Source organism: Pelodiscus sinensis, chromosome 2 (assembly GCF_049634645.1).
Source record: "Pelodiscus sinensis isolate JC-2024 chromosome 2, ASM4963464v1, whole genome shotgun sequence".
In the NCBI taxonomy this organism is placed as follows: domain Eukaryota; kingdom Metazoa; phylum Chordata; order Testudines; family Trionychidae; genus Pelodiscus; species Pelodiscus sinensis.
In genome coordinates this window covers 105867280-105882701 of record NC_134712.1, presented here as the reverse complement: position 1 = coordinate 105882701, position 15422 = coordinate 105867280, and the positions used below count along the sequence as shown (strand labels likewise).

The 15422-nt window shown below is 41.7% G+C and overlaps 1 protein-coding gene across 7 annotated transcripts in view; it reads right to left on the bottom strand.

Annotated features, from left to right (window-relative positions):
- The window catches only part of KIF13A (kinesin family member 13A), a 190482-nt gene that overhangs the window by 50867 nt on the left and 124193 nt on the right, over positions 1-15422 (bottom strand). For all 7 annotated transcript variants that reach the window (XM_075921170.1, XM_075921173.1, XM_075921174.1 and 4 more), the window contains 3 exons: positions 8013-8223; positions 1967-2129; positions 357-497 (listed from right to left, as the gene is read on the bottom strand). In XM_075921170.1, coding sequence (XP_075777285.1) covers positions 357-497; positions 1967-2129; positions 8013-8223 — 515 coding nt within the window. The remainder of the gene's footprint in view (positions 1-356; positions 498-1966; positions 2130-8012; positions 8224-15422) is intronic.

Below are 15422 nucleotides of genomic sequence, written 5' to 3'. Positions count from 1 at the left end.
TTCTCAGCAAATACCTACTCTGCTGAGGGTTTTGAAGTTAACAGGTACAAAAAATGTACAATAGAAAATTCTGCTCTTGAATACTTGCGCTAATTCCACTGGTGTCATGTTAATTGCAATTACGTCAACAAGGGAGTAAAGTGCGTATATGAGAGCAGAATGAGGGTTTTTTTTATTCTGCACTGTAATGTACATTCTGCATTTCAGCATTGTTCACAAATCCATCAACAACTCATGCAGAAAATTCCTCTTCAAAAGTACAGAGTTTGTGCATGCTAGTTTATGTATATATATTTACACTGTTTGTACTGAACCGTAAAGACAACTATATGGACATTTTAAAAATGTTTAAATACCTCAGGAACTTTCTCTTTCCATTCTTGATATAGGTCTCTCATGTCAATCAATTTGTTCTCCAGTTTCTCAATAGTCCACACCTGAGTACCTTTTCCTTTTCTTCTTACTTGAATAGCTGGCTCACTTACTATTGCCCCCCTCTGAGTCAGAGAAGAATAATTATTGACTGCTCAAAAATTCATAGTGAAATATTTTAACCCCCCACTCAAATTATATTATCAAAGAGTACTAAAATATAAAGTACATGGCTCTCTCTTGTATTCCCAACACCCCATCTCTGCATTCCAACTCAGCATGTGCTGCTCTGAAGATCCAGTGGTTATTTCCCTTTGTCTCTCTCAAATAACTTATATTTTACAAAGGAATGTTAAATGAGAATAATCTCACACAAATCGAAATGATAGTAGATAGTTATATCCTAACTGACAGTAATAGATTTTACTATACATCTCATATGTCAATAAGCCTCTGAAAAGAATTAACAGGTTATTTTAAGTTCTGTAAAAACAATATAAAACAGGCTTGAAAAAAAGGTTTTGTAAATCTTCCCACTTGAGTTTAAAAAAACAAAGAACTCTGTTTAGGTTGCACAGCAAGCACCATTAGCTCCCATGATGTGAATGCATGTATGGAAAGATATTTGTAAAACAAAGTTATCGGAGTGATAATGTTGCTCTCATTTTAAAAATTATTTGCTCTCCACATATTTGGCAGGAAACATCCACATTCCACCTACTATAAACTTTAACGAATAGGATTTAGACTTAGATATACTATCTTCTATTTAAAATCGAAATGTGCTCACTGTAATTGAGACTGCCAAGGCAGTATGAAAGAAAAGGAAGACAGTACTCCTTTATAGGTCCCAACTGCATCTGAGTTATCATGGACCTAGCAGAGTCAAGCTGAGGGGACCATGAAGTGGCTAGAGCTGGCAGAGTCACTGACTCACCACATAGACAGGAGGAATAGGTTCATGCACTGCAGAAAGATCTCTGACTCAAATCACCCATCGGTGGTATACATGCTACCTCCCACAATCTTGTAGTAGGACCAGGTTTTTATGAGCCTGTGGGCTTGCACTAGTTGTGGGGTGTTTTTTTGGGGGAGGTGGGAAGGGAGAGAAGGTTTGGGATAGTTTTCTCCTCATCCCCAGGTTTGTTGAGGCGCAGTGGATTTTTTACCTTCCCACAATAGGTAAGGTAGGGAAGGATGCTAGGTGAAGATGTTAAAACTCAGTAGCTAGCAAGTGCCCAGTGTAGGTACAGAGGGAAAGCAGTTCACTAAAACAGAAGCTGAAGTAGATTTAGGAGGAGGAATCCCCTTAAAAAAACTGAACAAGGGGAGCCTAATCTGTATTAGATGGGAGACAATTCACTCCCCATTTTCCAGTCCTCCTTAACTCTCACTGAAGATGAGAGTGTTAGGGTCCCAAACAACAGCCTACCTGGGACTGGACTGGGAAAGATGAGGGCTGACAGCAGAACTCCCAGATAAATGGAAATTATTAACGAAAGAATGATGTCCTGCACTGTACAGCTGCATCTTGTCTTTCTTCCTGAATGACCAGGACAATAAAATAGTTCCATCTTTCTTAGCTTTTTTTTACCTTTCTGTTGGCACTGAGGTTTGCAGCAGGGATCTGAAGTGTCACCTGATAATCAGTTAGCTTGTTCATTTCTTCCGCTAAGAAGTTTGCTTCTCTCACCAGTGTATTTGCTTTTACTATTTGCTCTCGAAGTTTAGCCAGGCTCTGCCGGAACAATTCATCCCTGTAGAGGTATCATGAAAAATAGAAGACCACGATCAAAAAGGTTAACTGCATCTTTTTTTTATGAAACAAACTGTGGAAGAAATGCTGTATTAACAATAAGTGTGTCTTCTACATAATTTTTTGAGAAAAATCTTAGCAAATTTGAGAGAGTTTTTGTGTCTGTCGAAGAACTCCTAAACTGTAAGAGCTAGGACCAGCAAATTTGGTATACAGATTCCTCTTATCATAACTTAAAGCAAGGTAAGGGATCATTTGTGCCAGGAGAATAGGATGTGTCTGGAATGGGATTGCTTCTCATAAAAATTACACAGAAAAGAGAATCACTACGCAGGTGAAAAGGGCTGGCTGGGGGTGTCCCCGAATCCGGGACTGCCCCAACCCCAAGCCTCCCCCACCTCAGATGCCCTTTTGGGATAATAAAGCTCCCTTTTCCCCCAGATTTGTATAGGAACATTGCTGTCTGTTCCCCCTTGTCAGGGAGCGAGGGGGAAGTGCACAGTTTGCTGCATTCCTCACACTGGCTGTGATCACAAGGGGCAGACAAACCTGGACTTGCCCCAGCCAGGGGACTAGCACCCCACCCCCAGTTGTGCCCGCTGGAGTTGCAGCAGCCATGTAGATGGGATTCTCACCTGGTCCAAAGCTGCTGTGATGAGACAGAGCTGGGATAGTCCTCTCTCCCTGGGTACCCTGAACACAGAGCCCCTTCTTTCCAAACCCACCCCAGAACAATGATTTAAATGAAGCATGTACATTTTTTTTTATTAAAAAAAAAAATTAGGGACCCGAGCAATGCCAGGTAAATCTTCTGGTATGAAATAAACAAAGCTATGGAGGAAAGTCTAGAGCAATAACACCCAAAATTTCCCAACTAGAAGTCTCATTGGTACCAGAGGAACTGCTATATTCACTAGGCTGCTCCTAATTGTGAAGCAATGACATGCACTGTATGTGTCTTTCTGGAGGTGTGGCTCACATTGACAACCAGCCCAAACTTGTGATGTTTCATCTATATACAAACTAAATGCTGACATCTATACAACTTCTTCATTTACACCTCATTAAAAAGCTGTGGCTAGCTGGGTGGCCTTGCTATTCTGTAGCAATCCTTGCTATTCTGTGCTAGCCATCTGTAATATAACACAGCCCGTGTTTTTCATATCAAATACATCTTATTATTTAAAAAACTTGCACAAATTAAAAACAAGTATTATGTGCAGGTTAACACCTGTTGCATGAATTCTAAAAAAGTTCCCAGACCAGTTTGTACAAATCTAATCTGAAAACTGGTGGCAACAACCTGCAGACGGTACAGATTGGACCTCCCTTTAAGAGCTGTCGTATAACTTAAATAAGTACAGACCATACCGTATTATTGGTATGCCTGTAGTCTCTAGCAGGAACTGCTTGAGTGGCTACACTTTTCTTTGAGAGGCATTCCAGACAGTAGTACTGGGCTCTCTCTCATGCAAGGTAACACTAAGTTATGTGCATTTTGAACAGAAAGGGATAAGACCATTGGTAGGATTAGCAAGAATGTCTGCTTTGTTGTGTCTTTAGTATTCTAAAGTATCCAGCTTAGTGATTATTTCCTATCTAGCTAAGGCACTGGTGGGCAGCCTGTGGCCTGTGCGTGGCCCATCGTGGTTCTATGTATGATCTGTAAGACATTTTGTTTACTGTTGCTACTCACAGGGCTGCCAGATTCCACTCGTTTTCATTCTTATAGGTTTTTTCTACCAGTATTATTAAACTGAGGTACATGTAAAGCAAGAAATCATGAAGTGAGGTGTATGCTGATTGCATACCCCAGTCAATATGAGAGCTGTGCGCTCCCACTGCATCCAATCAAAGTGCTCCTACAGTTCAATTGACACCCCACAAATTCTTGGTAAGCAAGCACAGATAGCAAAACTACCCTATTCCAGGATCAGAGGGGTTGCCGTGTTAGTCTGAATCTGCAGATCAGCTGCTAGAAGTGGGCCTCATCCTCCTTGATTGGATCCACCTCGTCATCTCCAGCCTGATCCTGGCCTGCATATTTATACCTGCCTCTGGAAATTTCCACTACATGCATCTGACTAAGTGGGTCTTTGCCCACGAAAGCTTATACTCCTACACTTCAGTTAGTCTATAAGGTGCCACAGGACTCCTCGCCCCTATTCCAGGAGACCATCATGATTACAACAATCTTGCAGCCCACTGAGATGAAGGAGGGCCACCCATGTAGCCCACTCACTAGCCTAGGTTACCCATCACTGGACTAAGGTCTGCAATTCAAGTGGGGCTTTCTTATATGCCAGATACGCAGGCAGCAACTGTGTCCAAGACTGCTTCCTTTTGGCTATCACCACTGTCACTTGCTTTAAGGCAAAGAGGGAAACTCCTTTCCTTATCCCTCTTACTACTGAAGAAAACAACAAATGGTCTGGTAGCACTTTATAGACTAACGAAACATGTAGATGGTATCATGAGCTTTTGTGGGCACAGCCCACTTCTTCAGATGACAGGAGTTATGAGTTGGGGATATGATATTACTACTGTTATCCAAGCCATCAGCTATTTGAGATTAGATGACAATAATACATTCTACCAAGAGATGCATTGTGGGATCTGTGGAAGCTGAAGCTAGAGCAGCTAATTATTCACTAAGCCCATGGTGTCCAACACACTAGCCACTAGCAACATGTGGCTATTAGGCCACTTAAGTGTGGCTATTTGACTTCAACAATGTGGCTATTTGGCCGGTTGAGAGTGGCTAGTTCGCTTCAGAACTGGTTGGACACCATGGCACTAAGCAATACTGTGTGCTGAGAGCACATGACATGAGTGCTCTGTCATACAGCTTGCCTCCACATGGTTTTGATATATAGATGCTCTCAATGTAGGAGCAGCTATATAAAATACACACTCTTTTCTGCCTGTGCGATGCTTCCACATGCGAGATCAGCAGAGGTACTCAAGCTAACAGGTTCCTAATTTAAAAAGTGATAGAGGGGGACAAGACGACACTTTCCAGTACAAGTCCTTGGCTCCCTTTCTTGGTCCAAATAGAGGTTGAATTTAACAACTTTCTGAGAATGTTATAAAGACAATCTCTTTTCCTCAGGCTTTTGGGGAAAGGATGGGTGATGAACATAGCATAGCTACATGGGGCTGTTACCTGAGTCAGGTATGAATAAGTGGGAGTTTTCATTATTTTTTGTGTATTTTAATTCTGGTTTTCTTGTGTGGTTGTGTAAATGCACTTCGGGCTCCACAAACACAGAACCACCAGAACACAGAACACCACAGAAACTGAAGTGAACAAAGTAAGTTTTAGATGGGATTTTTGTATTTTTACTACACAAAGGATATATGCCAAGTTCCATTTTGATAGAAACCAAAGCAAATATCCATCTAGAAATGAGTCTTGAAGGCATTGGTTTTAAAACAAACAGCATCTAACCCTTAACTATAGTGGCACCTGAAAGGTCAGATTGATTGAAAGTCCAGTCACTATGGTCTGCTACACCTGACCCTTCAAACTAAACAGCTGGTATAGTGTCCTAGAATATGAAGTATATTTCCATACTTTCCCTCATGTGGTTAGTAGAGACACTCTTCCCCCTCAAAATGCTACCCAGTCTTTACTGCCTAGCACTAAACATTCCTCTCTGACATCTCTTGGTTTTTTTTCTTTTCAGTACATGGATCGTTTCTCCCTACTCCTTCAGAAGCCTTCTTTAAAGCTGAAAAAATTAAGTTAAAAAAATAGTCTGCAAGACTGGAAGTGTTCACTATTTCTTCAGGATACTTTTTACTCATTAAAATAATTTGATAAGACTTAAAAATATTATCAGACACATGGCAGCCATGGATAGAGGTGGTGTTCTTATATTGCTGGGCTAGAGACCTCAATCATGAGGGTGGGATACTCACCAGTGAAATCCAGAGACTACGTTCTTGTCTGAAGGTCCATTCCTCCCTAGCTCCCCTAAGAGTTTCTGTACAGAAGGTGAGTGCTGGCATGCCCACCCCATTTCTTGTTTGGGAGATACATCTTTCCATATCAGCCTGAAGATAGAGGATATCATCATCCATTCTAGTTTTCTGTCAATTCTCCTGCTCCAGTCCATTTTATGAGGGGAAAAGGAGAGTGGGGAGAATTGTCTCTACTATTATATCCCTCGCTCTCACCTGTGTTGTGAGTGGCCTTTCCTTGTGAGTGATTCTAGTTCTTACCTATGCTGCTGTTCACAGCCTTTCACAGAGGTCCTGAACCAATAATGGGATTTTTGATAACTTAACTGCTGCTCACAAAGCAGTTGTAAAAAGCAGCAATGAATCCAACCAGAGGCCTATTCATTTCAATATTCTATTTGGCAAAACTGCAAGAAGCTATAAAAGTACTTGAGGTCTGCATACTCCAGAAGACGGGACTGCATCATTTGCTCTCTGGTCACATTAGTATGGTTCTCTTTACATCTCTAAGATTTAGAAACAATTTGTATTTAAAACTCAAATACTACAGTTTTCCCTTACTTGCCTGTGAAATCCTTTTAGTCATCACTAGTGAATAAACAAGCAGATTTTTTTCAAGCCCAATTTGGCAGAATTTGTAAATGCTGAAAGCAAAGCTTGCACAAAAACTAACACATACGCATGGTTTTACAGATCTTGATTCTATTTTCTGTTTTCTACATTCTGGGTCTGAATGAGTCAGGACAGTTTTGGCTTACTCTGTTTAGACTTTTGTTTTACATTGACTTTTCATGGAGAACATGGAAATATACCAAGACAGAGAGCATTCAAAATCACTATGTATAAAAAAGAGAGATGAGTGAACAATGAAGTCTTTGTTGTACAATGCAAATAAACACTCATAGAAAACAGAGTTGGAAAAAAACGAATCCTCCAGTTAGTCACTCTTTCTGTTGGATGAATCATAGAACCAAGAACAGAATATTACTTTGTTTACAACAAAATGCTGCTGCTGCTCCTATCTTATTCTGCTCCCTCTGCTAACCATATAATTACCCTCTCTGAGTCCAACAGCTTCCTCTTACCTTCTACATCAAGAACAAGCTTCTGCCATCTTTAATATACATGCCTACCCCTCCTAAGCTCAGTTCATTTCCTTCTACTCCTTTCTCTTCTTAAGCTCTTCTTCCAGACGTCCTTCCCAAAAGTCACTTGTGAATTTTTCACCCATGTTTTCTTCGCATTTTTTCCATCACTTATGATTGGAACTCCCATGTTTCCCTTGCACACTAAAACCTGGCTCTAGCCAAAATCATTCCGTCATTCTCAAAATGCACATTTTGTGAGAGGCCCTTCAAGTGTTCTAAAAGCAGGTTTACTTTTAAAAATAAAATATGCACAACCTTTAATTTTTTTACATGCCCCATGTTTCTGAATGTTGTCTGTTACTTGTGGGGCATGAATTGTGTTTTCACAGTGCTGGGTACAGTGATGGCACAGTAATATTTGACAAAGCTTGATCTTATATATTCCTTTAGCTTCCCTTCTCCAAGTAATCTGTTAGCAACACATGCAGGGAGTGTTAAAACTGTATCAATTTAACACATGCATAGCATCTATGAAGAGTTCATGGGGAGAAAAAAAAATCACATATCACAGAGTGAAATTCTGCTCTCAAAAGTGCATGAGAGATACTAAATCAAATGACGAGGAAGCCCCACGTTGCAGTAGAGGTCAGGATCTAGCTCTAAGTGAAATAAAAATGGGATTTTACTAGGTTGAAGAAAGGTCTGATACTGCAGTTTAACAATGAGCCAAAATGTTGTTTCCAGAAAGAGGGATCACCTTGTCCTTCCATCCCACAGCCCTCTCCTTAGTATTTCTCATTCATTTTGGTTCTTATCTCCAATATTCTCACCTCTCTTCTGTCCAGAGGTTTACTTTTTGCTGGGCAGTCTGAGCTGTATATGAAAGCCTATCGCTGCCATGCTGATGCTGCCTTTCTGGGGAAAGCTTCTGCCGGAGCTGCTCAAGCTCACGCTCATACATCATCCTTTGCTCCTCAAGAGCACTCTGCTTCTCTTCCAAGTACTGCTTCTCTAACATCTGCACCACATTTTGGACTGGATCTAGAAAAGGAAGAAATGAAAGAAAGCAACACTTGAATTCAATTCCTGTCATGATAATTACAATTCAGTAGCATTCAAAAATTGATAGGTACTTTCCAAAAGCAAAGAAAAATGCAGCCATTGCCCCTAAGAACTTATAATGCAAAAGTCAAAATAAATGTACACAAGAGAAGGGATACAGCATACAGAGAAAATGGAAAGACCTACATTTTTAGTTCCATTTTTATATTTTAAATTATATTATGGGCTCCCAGCTGGGGGGAGATGGGATGATAGAGAGGGGATTCAATTTGTAAGAACATGGACATAGGACAAGGAAGGAAGGAAGTAAAAGGAAAACTTCACTTTCTCTGTATTAGCAGGTGAGGATGTGATGCAAGGCCGTGTGCTGTAACTGCCCATCTTGATCCAGTGAACACAATGTAAAAGTTATATAGTTCACGTTAACACAGTCACAAGCACACTTGTGCATGGTGCAGTTCACACCTCTGTAGGCCAAACTATGGGGGTGTGCAGACAAGCCCTTAGATGCCAGTGGTCCTCCTCTGATCCAAAAATCAAGTCCTGTTAGAATCAATACATAATACTGGTGTTGCATGGGCAGAAATATCAATATTAGAGGTGCCATGTTAAACAGAGGCTCTGTAGAGCAGTACACACTAAGAACCAGGAGTTCTTCATAAAACTCAATTTTTCATAGATCAGAACATTAGTGGAGACTGCCTGTGAGCTGCTATAATAGTGTGATTGTGTTTATCTGCATCATTTTTAGCATCATTACAAGTATTAATTTAAAATACATATCTTCTCAACATACCTTTGGAAAAACTGAAAACAACTGCAAGTTACTATTTTAATCCTATCACTGTGGCAGGAAAAATATAACTCATGCTTTGCACATAGATTTATAGGGATACCAAAATTATAGCCATTATGAAATACAAAGTAAAAACTTGCAAATATAAATATTTAACATTTCACATGATATTAAATGATATGCTACATGTTTTAAATTGCCCAAAATAGTAGCCTCTTTCCTAAGTAGCCACAATTTGTATTGGCATTAGAATGGAGAGTTATTTTTAAATTCCAGATATATTTTGAAGCAAAAATTATTTTTGCTTGAATGGAGTTTTGATAGAAGCATACAAACTGAATTACTTCTTTGCCTGTCTATAATACTCATAATAAATACTTGTATAATGCAAATGGACTTAACTTCAAATATGCAAGTTTTAAAACATCATCTCTTAACTATTCTGAAACCATAATTATACAGAAGAATGAGAAATTAAACATTACACAGAAAATAAAGGACAAGCCTGGCAGAAATGAAAAGATGTTACTGTGTTTGGATGTAAAGGAAATAATACTAAAGATGAATCGAGAGAAGGGTTTGCTAAATTACTCAAAGACTATTATTTAACTGATGCCAGAAAGTGATTTATCCATGATCGAATAAAAGATCTCTCCAGACATCTGCTACTATATATCACAATTAACATTTGTTACATGAATCAAATCATAGGGTAAAGAATATTCTTTGTAACATTCGGAAACAACAGTTTTCTAATTTCAAGTAACATTTCCAATATCTTCAGAAATCAGATTAAATAGCAGATGAGCATTTATATATTCCAACACAAGCAGTTATAATTTGCTAACCACTAAAATTAAGATTCTACTGCACTAGTTTTGTAACTAATTTTGTGAAAACTAATGCAATAAATGGTCCAATTTATAGCTGCATAACTACAGAAGAAATGCAAGTTATAAATGGTAAAATTGTCCCCAGATCAGATAGCCCACATAAGGCACTCACCAGGACTTGCATATTTCATGTAATCCAATTTAGAATATTGCATGAAATCTTTGCAATAGGAAGGATTGCTTTTATTAGCAGTAAACTGGATCTTAAAGGCCCCAATTCTGTAAACATTAATACACCTCAAGATTTCCATAGGCATGAATGAGACTGCTCACATATACATAAGTTATTTGTGTGCAATAGCATCTGAGAGATTAGAGCTTGAATATTTACATAAAAGACTATACTTTTCGGATGCGGGACTGGTGCCTCAGTTTGATTCTAAAAACAAAAACCCAAACTCTCCAAACCCTTACCTTCTTGTAACTGTTGTTCTTCAAGATGTGTTGTAATGTTCATTCCAAATGAAAGTGTTTTTGTGCTCATGTGCACGTCAGCCAGAAGATTTCCCCCTAACAGCTGTCTGTCTGGGCATCCCCTAGAATTGTGACTCCATGGAGAGCAACATAGCACCCTGCCGAGTCCCACACCTCTTCAATACTTTCTTGCAGGTTGCTCCAACAGAAGAGTAAGAGGGAGGATTTTGGAATAGGCATGAACACTACATTTCAAAGAACAGTTACAAGAAGGTAAGTAACCCTTTTTTCTTTGAATGTTTGCTCACGTGCAGTCCAAACCAGATGACTCCCAAGCCAAGATTCAGGAGGTACGGTTGAAACCTTGGAATGACTGCTCTTCCAAAGGCTGCATCATCCCTGGATTTCTGGGTGACTGCATAATGGGCTGCAAGAGTATGGATAGAGGACCATATCGCAGCTTTGCAAATTTCTTGAGTGGGAATAGGAGCCAGTAAAGTCACTAATGATGCATATGCTCCGGTAGAGTGTGCTGAAAGTGGTGGCAGAGGTAGGCCCACTAGATTATAACACTCTTTAATGCAGGCTACTATCCACAATGAAATGCGCTGGGATGACACGGGTTGACCTTTCATTCTTTTGGCCGCCACTATGAATAATTAAGAGGACTACCTAAAGGGTTTAATTCTGTTAATATACAAAGCTAGCACTCTATGCATGTCCAGAGAGTGCAGTTTTTGCTTACAGTGATTTGCATGAGGTTTAGGTAAAACACTGGGAGGAAAAATGTCCTGTTTTATGTGGAATGGGGAGACCACTTTTGGTAGGAATGCCAGATGAGGTCAGAAGTGTACCTTGTCCTTATAAAAAAACAGCATTGGGGGTTCTGAGGTCAGAGCTCTAAGCTCAGATACCCTTCAGGCAGAAGTTAATAGCTATGAAGAATGCTACCTGGAGACAGGAAAAGCAGTGAACAAGTGGTGAGTGGTTAAAATGGAGGACCCATAAGTTTGGGCAGAACTAAGTTAAGGTCCCAGGGAGGAACCGGTTTTCAAACTTGAAGATAAAATGTGTCTAGACCCTTTAAATTTGTCTAGGCAGCTAAAGTGAGATCATGAATAGTGAGGAACCTTGAGACTCCAGATGAAAAGCTGATATGGCAGCTAAATGCACTTTGATAGAAGGGATTGACAGCTCCTGTTATTTAAGATGGCAAAGACAATCCAAAATGAAGGGCATGGGAGCATGCATCAGAGAGAAATTATGTTGACTCGACCAGACTGAAAATTCCTTCTAATTATGCAGCATAGGTAATCCTAGTGGAGGGTTTCCTGTGGCCCAGGAGGATGTCTAACCTGTTCTGAACAGGACAGTGCCAGGGGATGTAACGATGGAGTTTCCATGTAGTGAGGTGGAGGGACATGAGGTTCAGGTGGAGTAGAACGCCATGGTCCTGTGTGAAGGTCCATGAATATTAGAAGGAAAGATCAGAGCCTCCAATAGAGCAGTATACCAATGCTGATGAGTCCAAACCAGGGCTATGAGGATGACCTGTGCTTGGTCCTCCCTGATTTTTAGCAGTATTCTGTGAATCAGTGGTATGGATGGGAAGGAGTACAGGAGCTGTTGTCCCCAGTGACGGAGAAAAACATCCCCACAGGAGCCAGGACATAGAGATTCTGGAATAAACAGAACTGGCAACACTTTCCGTTGTGATGCACTGCGAAGAGGTCTGAGTAAGTCCCCACTTCTGGAAAATTGAATAAATCATTTCTGGATTAAGGGAGGATTCGTGAGGTTGAAAGGAGCAGCTGAGATTGTCTGCTACGGCAGACTTGAGACTTGCAGCCAAGCACCCCTTCTCATGGCGATGACAGTGGCCATGACCTTTGTAGCTGCATTTGCCACATCTAAAGCAGCCTGCCTTCCTTCCTCTAGGGTTGCTGAAAATTTGGCACAGGAGTCTTAGGTGAGTAGCTCCATACATTTTGGTAGGGTACTGCAGGTATTTAACCTCCATTTTCTAACCAGCCCTTAATGGTTAGCAATACAGAGTTGAAGACAGCCATCCTGCCCCACCGTACAATAGACCTTCCTGCCACATAGGTTCAAGCATTTTGCTTCCCTGTTCTTTGGGGAGGGGCATTACTAGTCGTTGGCTGCATTCACCAGTAAGGAATCTGGGGGAGGATGAAAACAGAGATGCTCATATTCTCTCACTGGAACAAAATAACACCTCTCATTACACTTGGGATTAGGAGACAAGGAGGCTGGGATATGCCATAATGCCTTAGTGATGTCCAAAATGCACCTAATGAAAGTCAAGGCAATGTGGCCAGAAGTAGAGGAAGACAGGATGTCTACTACTGGTCAACATCCTCTACCACCTCCTGTACTTGTATGTTGAGAAGAGCAGAAGTCAGGACAGCAGAGGAGGGTGAGGAGTGGGGGGGGCAGCAGGCATCAGGGGAGCTGACATGGCAGCAGAGAGAAAAGGTTGAGGTTTAAAAATATTTATTAATAACTTGGGTGGCACATCCAAACAAGCCATATGAACTCAATACTGGTGCACAACACAAAATTCATTTTGCTCATGTGAGGAAACTCTTAGGCTATGTCTACACTGGTTGTTTCTTGCGCAAGTGTTCTTATGCAAGACCACATCCACTCTTCCATGTGCGAGCTGTGCTTTTGCACAAGAGCATCTGTGGCAGTGTGGACACTCTCTTGCCCAAGAAAGTGCCGATGGACATTTTAGCCATAGGGCTTTCTTGCTCAAGAAATTCATGTTGCCTATCTACACTGGCCTCTTGCGCAAGAATAGTTGCTCAAAAGGGCTTATTCCTGAGTGGGAACATCGTAGTTCTTGCGGAAGTCCTGATTTCATACATGAGAACGTTAGTGTACTTGCGCAAGAACACACGGCCAGTGCTGTGAGGGAAGCATGCAGGGAACCAGTGCAGGGCTCAGCTGGGCTGAGGTGGATGGGGGAGGGCATACAGAACAGACGGGCAGCTCAGCTGGGCTGTGAGGGGCTGCAGGGAACTGGTGCTGCACTCCCTTGGATTGTGAGGGATGGTTTTGGGGGAAATGCAGGGAACCAGCAGGGGTGGGCAGCTTAGTTCGGTTGCAGGGGATAGAGGTGCAAAGAAGCCTAGTAGGGAAGTGGGGGGGGGGGAGGGACCAGGAGCCCTGAAATGACCTCCCCTGGTCCAAAAATTCCTCATCTGGGACCAGTCAGGTCTAGAGGGTGCCAGATCAGGGAGGTCCAACTCCTACCCAAGTCCCCTCCTCGCACCCTCCCTTGTAGCCAGACACCCTATATCCAGCCTGCTTCTGCACCCTACCTACCACCCGGACCTTGTCCCCTTCCGCCCCCCATCTCCCTCCCAGATCCTGCACCCCATCCCTATCCTGCTCCTTGGCAGCCCTGCCATCCACCACCTGCCTGTCCCAGCACCTTGCCCCAGCACCCTGCCACCTGAGCCAGCATCCTTCCACCCAGCAGCACCCTCTCGCCAGCCCCAGCACCCACTAGCACTCTGTCCCCTACCCCCACCAGCACATTTGGGACCACATTAGCGATGCTTGAGGTTTTTTGGGGGAGCTTTTTGTTTTGTTTTTTTGCATCTCACTTGTGGCCCCAACTGACTTTTCTGTGGGTCAGTGACCTTTGACTCAAAACAGGTTCCTCACCCCTCTCATATATAAAGACAATGCTAAAACCTTTTGAGTTTGACATAATATTTTATTTAAAAATGAAGCCAGGCCAACAAGCCCCCAATTGGGACCAAACTCCCATTTCACTGCAGCATCATAACACTCCTGCACCACCTGACCCCAAATCTGAGCCTATCATACACTGGAACCCCCTGTCCTGAGCCTCTTACATCCCCAAACCCTCAGTCTTCTGCCACAACATTCCTCCACCATCCACACATCACAAATGTGTGTCCTGAGCCCATCATACTCACAACCTTCTTGCCCTGAGTCCCTCACATATCCAGCCCAAACTCCTGCACCCTCACAGGCACAAGCCCTGGCTTGCTCAGCACCCCAACCTTCCACCTGAACCCAACACTCCCCAGCCTATAGCCCCCTCCCTGAGTCAACAGCCCCTTCTCCTGCATCCAAATTCCCTCCCAGAGCTTCTGCTTCTCACCTCCTTCCCACACCCAAATCCCTCATTCCCACCCCGCACCTCACTCTCACTAGGTTGAGACAGGTATAAGGGCTGGGGATGGCAAGTGATGGAGAGGAGGGGAACAGAGCAGATGAGGCCTCACAGAAGAGAGATGGGGGGGTGTCTTGGGGAAGGAATGTGATTTTCATGAATTGGTGGGTCCCTCTCTCCTCCCCTGCCCCCCCCCTTTTTTTTGCTTGACAAACCTAGGGGTTCCTTGAAATTCTGAAAAGCTGAAAAGGGTTCCTCGGCCAAATAAAATTGGGAAACACTGCCCTATAACAATGACAATAAAATGCTTAAGACTGATGTATACAAGCCCTCCTCAAAACAAAGATACACATTAAATTTAACTGAGTGTTCCAGTTTGTTAAAATGGCCTATAAATACTATAACATCCCCTCCCAAAGCTGAAACTATTTTAAACACAACAGGAAACAAGTAACCCGACCATGTCACTTATTTTACCAGTAAAATCTACATAAAAATAAAAAGCAGACTTGTTTACTGTATTCCAATGCTTATCTGCCATGATTTGAAAAAGGCAAATGAATGTGTTGACAGAAAAAAAAATTTGGGTGGCAGAGGAATTTTACAAAAATAAAAAACACCCAACTCCCAGTGTTTGCTTTATGTCTGAAATCAAAGTAACAAAATCACATTCATAACAATAACATACAGATAAGAGAAAGCAACCACAAAATTAAATTCTACTTCATAAGGATCATACTGAAGATATGGAAAATGTAATCTACTATCTTTAAATGTTTAAGCAACGGGTTTTTTCCCCTCCACCTACAGATTGCTTTTTAATTTTTTTTTTAAGTGAAGGAATAAATGGCAGTGAAGAAAAACATCTGGAATTAACTTTTAATAAATAAAAATGACATTT